Genomic DNA, 17,493 nt, shown 5'->3' with positions numbered 1-17,493 from the left:
CCATTAGTTTTTAAATTTTTACTATGGAAATTTCTTGGTATATAGAAAAGTAAAGATAAGCTTTGTCTTAGTCTGTTGGGCTGCTGCAACAGAATAGACTGAGTGGCTTGTAAACAACAGAAATTTATTTCTCATAGTTCTGGATGCTGGGTAGTCCAAGATCAAGACATCAACAGATTTGGTGTTTAGTGCCTCTTTTATAAAGGTACTAAACCCATTGATGAAGGCTCTACCCTCATGGCCTAGTTACCTTCCCAAGGCCCCACCTCCAAATACCAGTACATAGGTTCATTTATTTCAGTTTCTACTTTAAGGGATTTTTTCTTATTATCCTTCTTTTTGACAATAAGTTTTTTAATTATTTGAGTTGCTTACCTCATTTTGTAGTCAAAAATATAATACCGTAAACTACTCATCAGTATTATTCCTTCCCATATACATAATCGCTTCTATTCATTTTTTGGGATTATATTTTCATACTTTTGAAAATCACAAGAAACTACACATATTCAGTTTTATCATCCTCTTTCTTTCACAAAATGTGTCATAATATACCTTTCCTGTAATTAGAATTAAAGAAACATGATTAATGAAGTCACTTTTGTCATGCATGTTTTGATTATGGAGCCCTTTTCTTCTGTGCATACCTTTAAAAACAGTTCAGTGAGTGAAGCTCTAGATTATTTGATTTGTTCTCTAATTTCCAGAAAGCTCCACAGGACTGAACATTGTTCCTTATAATAAGATATTAATATGCAATTGGTTCTGAAGTTAGAGGCATTCTGACTTACTCTAGATTTTGTTTTTGAAAAGCACAGGTAACCTAAACTAATATGTGTTAAGAGCATTTCTCCTAAGAAATAAATGCTGGAGGTCTTAATAAGATTATTCCCAGGGTACCAGCTGCAAGCAGAATTTGAAGAATGATGATTCCCAGCTACCCAACTAAGGGAAGAATTACCTGGAGGAGAAAAAAACAAAGGAGATCTCCTGGAGGAGAAAAAAACAAAGGAGAGGAGATCTCAAAGGAGATTTGACAGGGGTGTATGTCAGAAAGGACTACTGTCTTCCACCTACAGAGGCTGTGTATTCCTCTCATAATCCTAGGTAAAGGCAATGCCATGGGAAGTTTCAGTTCTCAACATTATGACTTCTTGGGAACATAGTAGATGCTTTGTTGGCATGAGAGAAGTCCCTGGAACTTCCATTTGACAAACTAACTTTGCATAAATCTACATAAAGTTTGCATGATATGAAGCTTGAAATAATTAAATAACATTGTATGATGATGAAGAGTGTTTAGTTGCTTTAAGGAGGTCATATTCCAAATATTGAACAACTGTAATGACGTAAGTGTATAACTGTTATGCACTCAGATGGGAAGTGACTGAAATCTGCCATACAGGTCAGTAGTGGCTTTGTATTAGCTTTACCTGCTGCATTCACCAGGGATCTTAAGTCACTGCTGTGTGAAGTCTATGCATCAGGGATTGGCCTAAATGTGGACCATGTTCTTCAGCACACTGACATCCGCATCAAAGGTGTAAGGCTCTACACGGTAAGTTGGAATGATTTCAACCATGCATAAGGAAATTTTGTGTGAAACTCAAGAACTCTATAGCAATGAGGTGCATAAGTGCTGATGAAGAGAAATACTTTACTGTGGGTTAAAGAGTTGGGAATATTTGAGGGAGGTTGACATTTAAGAATTTTATGTGAGGATTATTACATCAGAAAAAGAAAGGTTGTTGGGTTTGAGATAAATATAGAGTTAGTGAGCCTGATGCAGTGACCTTAAGTTAATGTTTGGCTGCCTGTGCCGAACGTGTGTTTGCAGTTCATATTAAAGTATGCATCACACATTGTTTCTTTTCCATATCTCGATTTAAATTTAGTCTGCTTGTTTTGAGTCTATGGACAAATAGAATCTTTTGCATTATCAAATATGATGGTAAATTTTAGCCAGTTAATAATAAAATGCCTATTAAACTGTTTGCTTTAAAAATGTGTCAGGTTATCATAACTTGATAAATATTAAGTGTCCTAGAAAATGTTATAATGCAATAATTTATGCAGGCAGGAAACATGATCTTAAAATTTTACCAAAATTAGAACAATTAAACAAATTGTTTTGGGTGTTTCTAATCCTTGAACTTGGCAGTGTCTGTCTACATTATGGAAGGAAATGAGGCATAGAAAGAAAAATGAGTTAATATGTTAGCATTTTAAAATTTTAATGCTACTTTTCTAGATAAAAGATTCCAAATTTTTATTCATGGTCAGTGAACAGTGGGGCAAACATTTTAACCAAGTAATCTCTTGATGAGAATATTCTAGAAAACATTATATGTAGACATTAATAACAGTATATTGAATAATGGTCTTAATATATGTTATCTTTTCACATTTAAATTTGTTAATTTTTGTTCCCTGACATTAATACATTAAAATTCCTTAATATGTTAGGGGCGCCTGGATGGCTCAGTTGGTTGAGCGTTTGACTTCAGCTCAAGTCACAATCTCACAGTTTGTGAGTTCGAGCCCCACGTCGGGCTCTGTGCTGACAGCTCAGAGCCTGGAGCCTCCTTTGCATTTTGTCTCCGGCTCTCTCTGCCCCTCCCCTGCTCACACTCTGTCTCTCTCTCCCTCAAAACTGAATAAACTTAAAAAAAATTTTTTTTTAAAGTCCTTAATATGTTAGCTCTGTTCTATAATTTTTATCTCACTAGTCTTCTTTCTGGGCTTTACAACCCTATTTATTTCCAAATCTTAAATCCTAAATTTCATGTGAGTAATACTAACTTTGAAGGATTATTAATGACATTTCCTATTTCAGAATTTCCTTGACCTATTGATTTAGAGCATTATTTGGTAGTCCATAAACTTAATTTAATGTAGAAAATCACTCACAAAGCTAGGAGTGGAGCACAACTGAACATACCTACTGAACCAGGCAGTTGTTTTGAATATAGTCCCTAAGCCAGTAGCATCAACATCACCTGGGAACTTGTTGGAAATACAAAGTATTAGGCCATACTTCAAATCTACTGAATCAAAAACTCTGTTTTAATAAGCCCAGGTTATTCTAGTTATGAGCTAAAGTTTGAGAACCACTGAATCACTGAACCGCAGAACTCTCAAAGTTAGTTCTGTGCTTGATAGAGCAGCAAATAATTGTCCAATGTGGTAATAGGATATTTTTGGTCCTATCCTGAGGCCTACATAGGGATACAAACCATTTGCTTAAATAAAGTTGATTCCATCTTGTGTACTCCGAATATAAACCTTGCAAGATTAAAATGAGAAAAGTTTGAGTAATCTGGTTCTAAAACTATCTCTGGTGTGGCTTAGAATCATTTATCATTCTTGTTGTTGCTATTATTTTCAGTTATGTTTAGGAATAAAGTCTCCTGACTCATTTCACGAAAGGAAATATTTTCCTAAAATTTGTCTTCCAGCCTCTGTTATTTTTGCCTTCCGTATTTTTGTGAAGCAAATTCAATTTACAAATAAAATATTCAATTTTATTTAAAGTTTTTATATTGGTCATTTGATATTTACTTTTTATTTATTTACTTTTAATTTTATTTATTTATTTTAATTTTTTAATTAATTTATTTTTAATTTGTGTACTTTCACAGTTGGTTCCTTCAGTTATTCCTAGATGTACCTTAATGTTGGTTCCTTCCTTCTTAACTAAGTGTCAGGCCAAATCCATTTTTTTTATTATTCTTTTTCTTGGCCTTAGATCTATTTCTGGAGAAAAGCATCTTATTACTATTTTGGAAAACCCATTTTAGGGAGTAACAGTCTTTCATATGCGTGTTATAGTATGGAAGTGGGAAGTATTATTGGTGTCCATGTTTCCAATGGAAAAGAAGCCACACTAATGAAGGAGATGAGTGAGGAAAATTCAGGGCTAACAGTAATTGGAGAAAGAGTCAAGAAAATGACAGACTCATCTGACTCAGTGGTGTGGCGCAAGAGGGGTTTGTGTGGAGAATTGTCTGATGAAAACATCTCAAGTTGTTTCATGCATCCATGGTTTGTAAACTTTCCTCTCTTTCCCATATGAAATGTTTAGATATATTCTACATTGCTTATGGCGGTTGGTGGCATGGATTTTCTTTGGGGGCATATGTGAAGATGCTCTAAATTTTGCTTTGAAGTGGGTTTGGCAAGAAAAATGTAACTGCAATAAAATAAGCACCTGAGTTTCCATGAGTTGGAGGGGTGCTAATAACATGAAACCCTTGAAGATGACAGAACAAGTTTTTTTTTTTTTCACAATGGAGAATTACAAATAATCAGCATGTGCTTTAGAAGATTTATATCTCGGGGCGCCTGGGTGGCGCAGTCGGTTAAGCGTCCGGCTTCAGCCAGGTCACGATCTCGTGGTCCGTGAGTTCGAGCCCCGCGATGATCTCGCGGTCCGTGAGTTCGAGCCCCGCGTCAGGCTCTGGGCTGATGGCTCGGAGCCTGGAGCCTGTTTCCGATTCTGTGTCTCCCTCTCTCTCTGCCCCTCCCCCGTTCATGCTCTGTCTCTCTCTGTCCCAAAAATAAATAAAAAACGTTGAAAAAAAAAAATTAAAAAAAAAAAAAAAAAAAAAAGATTTATATCTCTATTGAAGATGACAGAACAAGTTTTTTTTTTTTTTTTCACAATGTAGAATTACAAATAATCAGCATGTGCTTTAGAAGATTTATATCTCTAAGATACTATATAAGGAAAATGTGTATCAGTAAAAGTATTTTTCTTTATACAAATATTAATACTTGTTTAATGAGATCTTAAAACTTGAGTGCAAGTTGAAGAACTAGTTCAACGGAAATTCAAAAAGTAATATTCAAAAGGACATTGATTTTCACAGTGCTAAAAACAGCTTTTACATAAATCTGCATTTGTAAATTACCCATATAATTGAAGATTCACTTTCAAAATTATAAAATCTTATTTGTAGTTGAGTTTTTAGTGACTCTCTATTGTAAATTCTATTATTCATTTTGGTGTACTCTTACTTAATTTAACTTTTTCTTGAGATATGACTGTCATTCTGAACACTAATTTTGAGTTTGGCATTGAGCGGGGCCGATATTAAGCATTCAGTTCAAATTTAAGGAATGAATGAATGAACTAATGAACTGTACCCTTTATTTTCAGATCTAACTAACCAGGAAAAGATCTGCTGCTTGTCTTAAGTTTATTAATTGTCTTTAGTGATTAGCTTAAAAAGAAATTCAGTAAATGTGTGAAGTGTTACAGTACCCAGATATTCATATTTCAAGCTTTTTTTTTTCCCCCGAATTATGCCCTGAATTCTTTGCTTTGGTAAAGGAATGTCACACTGTATGTAGGTCAGATGGATTTGAGATTTTAAGAACAGGAAACTATAAGAACACAGAGCCTGTTGAGCTGTTTTTTTTAATTATAAACGACCTTAAGACATTTTCAGAATGTCTTCATGATGAGAAGTAGGGGAATGTTTAGAAAGATCTTTATTTAAACACTGTTTCTTACACCCACTCTATCCCCAACCAACATTCAGACTGGCTGGAGGTGAAGATATTTAGAACTGTTGTGGTGAAAGCGTTGGTGTTGTAGAGAAGGAAATCATGGCATAAAACAGGCTTCCTGATGTTTTTATTACCTTCTTGAGAATCTAATGTCCTCGCACCACAGTGCATGGCATCACAGTGCTGCTTATTTTTTTTTTTTTAGAACTATGAAATAATTTGGATAGAAACAAATAGGAAATAATATAATAAGCATCTCTTTATATACCACCTACCTTAAGATATAGAATGTTACAGATATTATTGAAGCTTGCTGTGTTCACTTTTCTTTACCCAGTGGAAATCCCCCGTAGAATTTGATGTTTAACATTCTCATTTTCCTTTTGATATATATTTTTTTTATTTTTATTTTTTTAATGTTTATTTATTTTTGAGACAGAGAGAGACAGAGCATGAACGGGGGAGGGTCAGAGAAAGAGGGAGATACAGAATCTGAAACAGGCTCCAGGCTCTGAGCTGTCAGCACAGAGCCCGACGCGGGGCTTGAACTCACGGATCGCGAGACCATGACCTGAGCCGAAGTCGGCCGCTTAACCGACTGAGCCACCCAGGCGCCCCCTTTTGATATTTTTTTATACGCACATGTATCTATAAATGTTATATAATACTCTTCTGCGTATTTTTGAACTTCATTTAAATGCCATTCTTTCATACCATTTTAAAATTAATTTTTATGCTTTATTTGCTATATATATTTGCTCTGTTCCATTTAGTTTATATTGTTGTATAGCATTTCATTGTTTAATTATAACAACATATTTACTCATTCTATGTCTGACTTACATTTTGATAGCTTCCATTTTTTGCTATTCTAAACAGTTCTTCACTGAACATTTGTGAATGCTATCTCGTGCATATTTCTCTAAGCTATTACCTAGGTGGGGGTAGGATTGCTGGACTTTTAAGTGAACGTATCTTCAACTTTGCTGTATAATGCCAAGTTGTTTACCAATTTATACTCTCAGTTGCAGCATTATTTTATATCCTTGCTGACTATCTGTTATTTTCAAACTCTTAAGTTTTGCTAATCCGGTGGGTGGTAAATGGCGTCTCACTGTTCTTTTAATTTGTGTTTCCCTAATTATGAGTGAGCTTGAGCATTATTACATGTTTCTTGGCCTGTTGTGTGTCCTCTGCTGAGTGTTTTTGTCATTTTTATAGACATTTAGAGAGTTATAGACATTTTTCTTATACTTTGAATGTTCTCTTTTTCTTGGTATATTCATTATAAAAGTATTCTCCCAGTTGGCAGTTTGTCTTTTCATTCTGTCTATCCATCCGTCTGTGAAGATACATTTATAATTTTGCTGGTTGAATTTATCAGGCTTGTTCTTAATGGGTTTTTTTTGTATATTGTTTACAAAAACAGTTTTTAAACCTGAGATTATAAATATATTTTTCTGTATTTTCTTGTAAGCATTTTGCAGTTTTGCCTATCATGTTGAAATATCAATCCATGCTCAAATGATTCTTGGGCATAATATTAGGTAGAGATCTATTTTTCTTTTTCTTTTTTTTTTTTCATAAGGATAGCCAATTGTCCCAGTACCACTTACTGAACAGTGTGTCCTTTACTTACTGATTTTGTTTCCATGTGTGCATGGGTCTGTTGTTGTTCATTTTGACTTTCTTCCAGGATCAGCAATCTACCTTTCTTCTGCCCCCTATATTTTACAACCTTTTAAACTCAATTCTGTCATACACTTGTGGATTTGGACATATGTAATATGATTTTAATTATTTTTCATCATTTTTATTCGCTATAATATGTATCTTATCTAATCACCAAGAATGCATTTCTGTTTTTCCATGTTAACTCCCTTTGTTGATGGTTTTTCTTAAAAAAAGATCCCATCATTTTCTTTTACATTCTATTTATTGATAGAATTGGAAGAACAATTGAAAAAGTTGTAATCTTTAATTTTAAGATGCAAAAGGGAAACTTTCAAATACATTTCTTAAAAATAAATTAAAAATAACCTGCTTTTTTCTAAAAGGTTAGTGAGTATTTTGCTTAACACCTTAGAAAACTTAACATTTTTTAGGCAATTTAATTTCTGTATAAGTAGGCAGCATATTATGCTTTGTTTGAAATCCATTAAATATTAGTCTTACCATGCTGTTGCTAACGGATCTTCTTTATTTTATTTATTTTTTTTAGATGATTGGAATCCATTTTCATATCCATACAAGAAACTGGATTATGGAAAGTGGGAGCTTTATATCCCACCAAAGCAGAATAAATCTCAACTTGTACCTCATGGATCCAAATTAAAGGTACTTTCTACCCTCCTGTTTTTATGTGAACTTACTTTCTTTTTGTTCTGTTTTCAAAGTTTGATTGAAAATATTAGAATGTAAACTGATGCATGATAATTATGGGAGAAACAGTCTAAATATTCAAATAGAGGAAAATTTATGAGAAGTCATCAACAAATTGTGTTATATTGGAACTGTATGTTTGGTAAGGTACTAAACTTATTAACTATTATTATCAACTTTGGAAACTATATATAAGGAGTGATTGAATAATTACAGAAGTCTAACTTAAAAAAAAGAAAATTTGATACAAAAATGAAAACTGTCTTCAAAGCAGCAAATGTAGAGAATTTTTACCTGTAAAGAGAGTCTTGATAAAATTGATTTTATGATGAGCCACATGAATGTGGGAGGCAATCCTGAGTGTTGGAGATCTATGCATTTGGGGGGACATGATTTTCCTGGTGGTTCTTCTTTCTGGTCTTGAACATCAAGGCTCTTGTTTCTCCTGTTCTTCTGTATTAAGGTTACCTGGATTGGCCTAGGGACCTCCTTGTCAGAGGCAGACTGAGCGTCCTCCACATACCCACTGCTTTGCCTAACTGTATGTTTCTGTATTCAGGGTTTACAGAACCCACACAGCTCTCCTCTCTTGTCGCCTCAAGGGAAGCTGGAAGGATGGGTCTGATAGCCTGGATTACAGATTTCAGGCATTTGGTTATGTAACTCCTCTAACATTTACTTGAGTTTATCCCATGCTAATAAAATTATATAATGTTTCCATGTCCCCTTATTTCTTTCTCTTCTTTGGACATATGATTGCATTCAAAGCATTTATCATGACAAATCCTATGACTAAATTATTATTTTTATTGGTGTTCGTTATTTAACAATATTAACTCAGTTAAAGTAAAACCAAAATGTATTGTGTAGTTGTTTTGCAGTTTTGGTTTGGTTTGGTTTTTTGGTCGTCTTTTTATTTTATTTCTCTTACAAATCATGAAATTTTAAGCATATCAGAAAATTACTGAAATATTGCCACACATAATATAGTTACCAGAAGAGTGTATTGCCTGGAATAAAGAGACTTTTTAACATGGGATAGCAGCCAAGGTTCTTCTTAATCTATAGTGAAAAGGAGACAAAGTAGCTACTGTATACAATAAGAGGGGTTTACATTTAATATAAATAATCCCTTCTAAGTCAGTATAAACTCCACAAGAATAGGGGCCTATGCTATTTTGTTTCCTAATACTGTCTATTCTTGATTCTTGGAACAGTGCTTGGCACAGAGCAAACACTCAAGAAGTATTTATTAAATATTAGAGCCACTTTTAGGCCCAGTCCTTGAAAGAATAAGCCAAAGAGTTTGATTCCTGTATAGTTATGTGGCCTGATTTTAGAAAACTCTGAGGCAAGGCAACTGTTATACTGGTGTCATTGTCACTTTAGGTCCTATGGACATTTGTTTTTTATTTTTAAGAACTGAACTTACTAATTTTTTTTTCCTTTTTAAATTTGTTGCCCTCTTAAATTTGAAAACTTTATGAGTTCTGACACCTTACCTACTTCTTGTGTTAAATGGTGACTGAATTAATTTTGACAAGTCGTTTTTATACGTGGGGAAAAGTGATTGATTACCAAGAATGAATGATTATTGGTACATACAAGCAATAAATGGTAAACATTTGCCTTTCCCATCCAGCTCCAAATCCGTTATACTTTTTGCTATGATCTGAATGTCTGTATCCTCCCAAGAAAACATATGTTGAAATCCTAATGATTGATGTGATGGTACTAGTCAGTGGGGCTTTGGAGGTGCTTCAGTCATGAGGGGGCAGCCCTCTGAATGGGATTACTGCCCTTATGAAAGGGGCTCCAGAGAGATCCCTAGTCCTTCCATCATGTGAAGATGTAGGAAGTCTGCAACCCTAAAGACAGCCCTCGCCCGTCCAGCCTGACACCCTGATCTCAAACTTCCAACTTCCAGAACTGTGAGGATTCTATTTCTCTTAGGTGTAGGCCACCCAGTCTGTGGTATTTTGCTATAGCAGCCGAAGCAGGTTAGGATGCTTTGTCCAGGATACTATGTACTATACTATTCTTTCTTTCAAAAATTTAATTGACTTTGATGAGATGAAATGATCCTATGATTAAAAAAAAAAAAAAAAACAATTGTAGAGGTACCTGGGTGGCTCAGTCAGTTAAGCATTGGACTCTTGATTTTAGCTCAAGTCATGATCTCCTGGTTCATGGGTTCAAACCCTTGTCAGTCTCTGAGCTGTCAGTACAGAGCCTGCTTGGGATTCTCTGTCTCCCTTTCTCTCTGCCCCTGCGTTGCTTGTGTGCACGTGCTCTCTCTCTCTGTCTCTCTCTCTCTCTCTCTCTCAAAAATAATAAATAAAAGTAGCTTTTACCTTTTTGCTTGGCTTTGAAAATCAGCATCTAATGTAAATAAATGTTCAACAAGTATCAAGTAAACTGTTGTGGAATCTTTCTTCATTATTATTCTCTTAAAATTTCAGTGAAGATAATTAACTAGAAATTTAGGTCCAAAATATTACTCATAGTATTTAGATGTTTCAAATGGTGAGGAAACATTTAGATGGTGTTATAATGTCAATATGGTGATATAATTAGTTTTTTATTTATGGGAAATGATGTATCAAATTTTCTTTGGAGGAGGGGTTCTCTATTAAAAATCAACTAACTTGAGGTTTTTGGCCTTTCTATCTGAAGTATCCCTAGATAGTCTATCTTGGTAATTAAAATTCTTGTTTTAAATTGAACTTGAAAATTTATTTCAGTTCACAAGGGATTGACCTTTATAACTCACTTGAGGATGTTTCTCTTATGAATTATCTGGTAACCATTAACAAAAAAGAAATGTTACCTACCATTGAGATAATAGCTTTGTTTTCTCTGTAAAACATTTTTCAATTGAATGCTTTGGAAGAAAATACTAACTGCTTATGTGGTCATGTAAATGTCTCCTTTCTATGTTTGTGAATTTACCAAATAGAAAATATTTAAAAATATATATATAAGGCTGGGGCGCCTGGGTGGCTCAGTCGGTTGAGCATCCAACTTCAGCTCAGGTCATGATCTCATGGTCCATGAGTTCGAGCCCTGCATTGGACTCTGTGCTGACAGCTCAGAGCCTGGAGCCTGCTTCAGATGCTGTGTCTCCTTCTTTCTCTGCACCTCCCCTGCTCATACTCTGTCTCTCTCTCTCTCTCAAAAATAAATAAACATTACAAAAAATTTAAAAAAAATTAATATAAGGCTAATTAAACTTTCAAGACTCTAGAGATATAAGGAAAGAGTAGAAGACTACACTCCTGAACAATGTTTTTTGTTTGTTTGTTTATTTTTCCAAAAGGCTGTTTTCAAAGTTGAGCGTACAGGGGATTCACTCCAGAGTTCAAAGGAGAGTGGGGTGAGGGGGCCTAGTAGCATCCAAAGTAACAGCCAGGTAACAACCCTGCCTAAGCCATAAGGAATAAGGAATCGGTTACTGGAACACAGAAAAAGAGTTGGCCATCTTGAGAGAAGCACTGAGCTTTGGTGAGACACATAGTTTATTCATGGCAACCTTACAGGGAAGGAGCCAGGGAATAAGGAAACAAATACGCTCATGTCTCATTCTTCTCCTTCTCTCTGACCTCTTAACTGGGGCTACACATTGACCAAACCCAATGAGAAACCAGTATTCTGGAGAATATGGTCCACATGAGTCAGCATCCTGGGGCAGAGAGCTAGGTGAGAAGTGGATCTGTCCATACTAGTAAAAAGTAGTTCAGGAGGTCAGTAAAGACCTCAGGTCAGGAAAAAATGAGAGATCAGGGAAAGTAATTCTGGAAGATGGGTTCCAGTGAAGAATTCTTGTTCTTTTCTTCTGATTCTCATTTTCTTTTCTCATTCCTTTTTTTTTTTTTTAATTAAAAAAAATTATTTTTGAGAGAGAGAATGAGCGAGCACATGCGCAAGTGTTAGAGGGTCAGAGAAAGGGGGACATAGGATCCAAATCAGACTCTGTGGACAGCAGCCAGCCTGATGTGCGGCTTAAACTCATGAACCACGATATGACCTGAGCCACTGAAGTCAGACACTTAACTGAGCCACAGGGATGCCCCTTCTTTTCTCATTCTAATTAATGCTCAAATGACTAGCAATGGCAATGAGAATTGTCTTCTCATTTTTTAGTGTTTAGGATGTTTGTGTATTTTAACTTTTCCTTCCCAGTCCGTTACAAAATGAACTAGAACAGAAGTTTCTTGATCCTAGACCTTTAATATTTTCAGAGGATTCATGTGTTATTCAGCTTGGGATGTCAGAACAAAATACCATACACTGGGTGGCTTAACCAAAAGAATTTTATTTTCTCACAGTTCTGGAGGCTGGAAGTTCAGATCTGGGTTGGGTTCTGATGGAAGTTCTTTTCCTGGCTTGCATTTGACTGCCTTCTTGCTGTGTCCTCACATGGCTCTAATCCCATCATTGGGACCCCATGCCATGACCTCATTTAAACCTAATTATTTCCCAAATGCTCCATCTTTCAATACTATCACAGTGGGGATTAGGGTTCCAACATGTGAGGTTAGAGGGGAGCACAATTCAAAACAGATCATAATGCTTTTCTAATTATATTAAGATGTTATGCAATGATTGGTAGAAAGGGGAATAAAACCCAACACCTATATTTGCAGTTTTCTTAGATAAGACACAATGAAAAAAAAAAAAAAAGAGATTGCTTTACATTCATATTTAATTTTATCCTCATAAAGTAATAACATGTGAGAAGGTATTGTTATTATATTCTTATTTCCTACATAAGTACACTCACCTGTGGGTTTGAATTGAGGCTTGTCTCACAGCAAAGCCCATGCTCTTAACCATTATGTTACAATGCCTGTTAGGCTAAGGGTTCACAGAGAAAAGAAGGAAAAAAAAAAAAGTGATACACAGGAAATAAAACTGGAGTCTCAGATTTATCAAATCATCTTATACTATATTTGTATTTGCTTTTTTTGTGTGGAAACTATTATCCCCAATTTCAGGATGCTGTGAAAGAGAGTATTGAAGTGATCTTCTCTAAGAATAGAAAGGAGATACATAATTTGTAGAAGGTTTGGGTTTTAGGGGGTAAAATATAAGATTTGTTAAGTAAAGTGAAACTAATAATTGAGATCTGGAATGAGTTTACTAGACAGAAGGATGCCATTGAATAGTTTGGGGCAAGGATGTGGTGTGAAATTAGTGAAAAATTAGTGAAAAATTTTTTGTATCTGAATATTTGCTTAAGAAGGAAATGTTCACTTGTGCATGAATGCTCACCACTGCATTATTCAAATAGCCAAAAAGTAGAAATGTCCATCAACTTATCTACAGACGATGGTATATTATTTGGCCATGAAGTACTAATACATGAATGAACCTTGAAAATGCTATGCTCAGTGAAAGAAGCCAGTCACAAAAGCCAAATTTTGTATGGTTTTGTTTTTATGAGCATCCAGAATAGACAAAAACGTAGAGACAGAATGTAGATTAGTGGTTGCCAAGAGCTGGGAGAGAATGGGGGTTGACTGCTATGAGTATACGGTTTCCTTTTAATGTGATGGAAATGTTCTGCAGTTAAGTCATGGTGATGTTTGCATACCATGAAACCTTGTGAATATACTAAAAACCACTGAATACTTTAAAGGGGTGAATGTGAATTATTTATCCGATACAATAAAAAAATATGTATTTATTAGTCTTTGTCCCAGTTCTTGGCATACAACTCCTAAAATCCTTGGGTGGGGGGTGGGGGAGGGAAGAAGGTAAATCTCGTAAAGACTTTACCTTTCATTTCTGGAATATTTTCTTGTGTTATTTCTTTACCAATTTCCTTGTCCCCACAGTCTTTGTTCACTGTTTCAGGAATTTCTAATTCCTGGATACTGAGTCTCCTAAGTTTTTTTATCTTTTTCTATCAAGTTGCCCATCATTTTGTCTTTCTGTTCCACTTGGAGTAATTACTTTAGCTTTCAACTACTTTCATTTTAATAATCACATTTTTAACATTTCTAATAACATGTTTTTGTTCCCTCCCTTTTTCATAAATTCTGTTATTGTTAAATATCCAAATATACTTTTATCTTTTTGATAATATTAGATATTTTCTTTTATTTTTTCCTCGAGTATACTTGTATCTTTTTAATAATATTAGATATTTTGTTTTATTTTTTTCCTCAAGTTTGCTTCTTACTTCCTGACTTTCTTCTCTTATTTCCACCCCCCCCCCCCCTCGATTTCATTTTCTTGGGTTTCTTCTAGTCTCTGTCTTTCATTTTGCAGGCTGTTTCCAAATGCCTGGTGATCCATGGCTATATAATCATATTTTAGAATGAGGCAAGAAAAAACTTTTGAAAATTCTGTGCACATGAACAGAGCTTTATTCATGGTAAGCTTCACTGTTGGGTAGTAAGAAAGTGAGGCAGCCTTTAAACTGGTAACAGTAAGTGGTTTTTCTATGGGATCTCCCACCCCTCCTCACCCCTTAACCAAAGATGAATCTTCCAGTCCCCTACAGGGGGGGTGGATGGAAGGGGTGTGGAGTGTACCTGGTTCTAGGCATTCATGGATGAAGACAGGGAAAGTGGAGGAGGGTTCCACCTTGAAAGATGCTACTGAGACAATCTTCCTACTTTCAGTATGTGAGTCAGTTCTGTCATCTGCTGTACTCATTGTTTCTGGAGACTTCCTAGTTCATTGTTTTTTAGAGCATGAACCTCTAATCTCCTGTTTGAGGGGTAAGAGGTGGTGTTTTGGAGGGATATACATTTATCTGTACAGGTTAGGGAGGTGTGCTCCAGAGCCCACGGCCCCCTTATTTAACACTGCATCTTACTTCCATAGTATTAGGAGCCCACAGATGCCGAGTCTCCTAGAGGTGCTGTGAAGCAAGCTGACCAGCTGTATTCAGGTTCTTCTTCTGCAATACCCCATTTTAATTTTTTGCCTTGGTTTTTAACCCTTAAGCTACTTTCTGTCTTTCAAAGTTTTGTTGAAATTATTGGTCTCTTGTTGCCTCCTTCTCTTTTAATACTTTTTGTGTTGCTTTGCTGTGATTTCAACAGGCATTTGTTAGGCTTGTCATTTTTAATTCATACCTCTAAACACCCTTTTTTAAATTAAAGAAGAATACAGTACCTCTGCTGGATAGAAGAATATTTTATAATTCTGGGGCCTTGGGGTCATTATATTCTCATGGTGTGCCATGATTATAAGATTTTGGTCAAACTGATTATTTCTTGCTTGTGATGTCTTTACATATTATTATACATGATAAAGATTTTCCTCTTTATGACCCACAGAAAATCCTCTACTCACTTCATTTGTTACCTGGTTCAACTTAATCAACCTTTAAGAACCTGAAACATCTAATTTGTGAGAGAATGCATAGTTAGAATTAGGTACTCCTTCCCTTACCACAAAGATTCTAATTCTTTGTGTTTTCAAAATACAATATGAATGTTAATAAACCTAAATAGCATACCAGGACATGGTCTTCCTCTGTAGATGAGAATAAAGACTTGTTAATTGATTCATTTTTCTTTTCTTTTTTTTATTTCCTGAAGTTCTCTAAAATGTTGATAGAAAACACAAAATAAATGTGTAAATTTCCAGAGGAGTCTGTTTGCCTGTCTAAAGACTAACTCTGCTTGCCTAGAGCAGATGGGTGAGGTAGAAAGTGGGAGTATTTTTTTCTACTTTGAGTTTGTTCCACATTAATTTCTTTATCAAATTTTGCTCTTTCTCTTTCTTAATATATTAGTTAACATATATTTTATTTCATGTTTTCTGCACATGACGTAGTGTCTTTCCAGATGTATGTGGAGAGACAAATGATAAAATGCCTGCACCTTGAGTTTATTGTCCATTCGAGAAAACTCTCCATTAACAAATGGGTGGGCTTGAGCATTCTGTGGCTGGGAAGGAAGTAGAGGAATATGCTTATATTTTTTTGAGATGGTCGTGGCAGTAAAAGAGGAGTAAGTAAATGGCATATATGGTTGTTTCTCTTTTTTTCTTTGTTAGTGGTTTAGTTCTGTTCATTTTTGGCTAAATATGAATGGGGCCAAGAAGGAACCCAAGAGAGAACATGACAGGGAGAGAGGACAAAGAGTTAGAGATAAATTTGGGGGGAAGTGGAGAGATGGAGAAGAATAAAGGTCACAGGTTTAATAGTCAGGGAATGATTATGGGAAGAGATGCATTTTAAGTTTGGGCTTGTGGGAGTTAATAGATACAGATTAATGAATAGTTGTCTGGGGTCAATTAGAGAATAAAAGTATGTGAAGTCAAGCAAGATTTAGCAGGAATTAGCAGTTCTATATAGGAGACAGTGACCAGTTTGACTGATGAGAATATCATATGTATAGGGAGACTTAAAAAAAAAAAATGGAGAATCTCTTTGAGGAGATTATACATTGAAAATGTGCAGGATAACATAACTGCTAAACTTTTTTGCTTTTTTTTCTTTAATTCTGCTTTTTTTTTTTTAATCCATTTCTTAAAAATCTCAATAATTTTTGGGGGGCAACTGGGTGGCTCAGTTGGTTAAGCATCCAACTTCGGCTCAGGTCATGATCTCACGGTTTGTGAGTTCGAGGCCCACATTGGGCTCTGTGCTGACAGCTCAGAGCCTGGAGCCTGTTCTAGATTCTGTCTTCCTTTCTCTCTGGCCCTCCCCCACTCACACTCTGTCTCTCTCTCAAAAATAAATATTAAAAAAAATTTTTTTAAATCTCAATTTTTAATAATGACCAACTTACTCTTTAACTCTGCCGCCCCCCATTTTGACCATTAGTGATCTCATTTTTCCCTCATAAATATTCATACTCTCTCTTCTATAACATGTAAAAATAACTTCATTTTCAATTAACAAAAATTTGCCACTATTAGTGGACCCTGAATATTTTCTCTTTTTTCTCTTGTATGGTAGGGATTCCTAGAAAGAAGAACCTACTGCCATATGCATGTGCTCTTTCCAGATCCCCACATCCCATTCATTGGTTTCTATCCTCCCTTACTCTTAATAATAAAAAATAAAATAGTACAAATAACTGGGTGATGGCACATTTAAACTTAAGACCTATGAATGAAGCAATGTAAATCTCCTCTACCATTAGAAATAATTTGAACTGTATATTTGTATCAGTATTTCATATAAATTGATGTGAGTTTCAAATGTGTCATGACGTATGATAGGGTCTCAATCTTCTGCAGTTTCTGAGGGATCATTTGTAGTTATTCTGTTGGAAAAAAATACATCCATTTGCTGTATACTACCTGCCAACTCAAAACTTGTCATAAGTCATTGTTTTTGTAGTTTACTTGTTAACACTTTTTTCCTAAGCACATTCCATAGAAATTCTTTCAGCCATGGCTTGAGGTCTTATGTATTTTATATTCGTTAAGGATTAAAATTTCCTTATGGACATATAGATTCAGAATTGTTTAGATGAACGTAAGGGAAGGTGGGGGGAAAGAGGGAAGCAAACCATAAGAGACTCTTAACTATAGAGAACAAACAGGGTTGATGGAGAGGAGGTGGGTGGTGGGATGGGCCAAATAGCTGATGGGTATTAAGGAGGGCACTTGTGTGTTATATGT

At 35.3% G+C, this 17,493-nt stretch overlaps 1 protein-coding gene across 2 annotated transcripts in view; it reads left to right on the top strand.

Moving 5' to 3' along the window:
- GBE1 (1,4-alpha-glucan branching enzyme 1) overlaps nucleotides 1-17,493 on the top strand; it is a 281,289-nt gene that overhangs the window by 80,850 nt on the left and 182,946 nt on the right. For both annotated transcript variants that reach the window (XM_053903223.1, XM_053903222.1), the window contains exon 3: nucleotides 7,736-7,851. In XM_053903223.1, coding sequence (XP_053759198.1) covers nucleotides 7,736-7,851 — 116 coding nt within the window. The remainder of the gene's footprint in view (nucleotides 1-7,735; nucleotides 7,852-17,493) is intronic.

Source organism: Panthera pardus, unplaced genomic scaffold (assembly GCF_024362965.1).
Source record: "Panthera pardus isolate Hobbes unplaced genomic scaffold, ASM2436296v1 HiC_scaffold_16, whole genome shotgun sequence".
Lineage (NCBI taxonomy): Eukaryota > Metazoa > Chordata > Mammalia > Carnivora > Felidae > Panthera > Panthera pardus.
The sequence above is the reverse complement of the archived record's forward strand: the minus strand, read 5'-3'. Positions and strand labels throughout refer to the sequence as shown.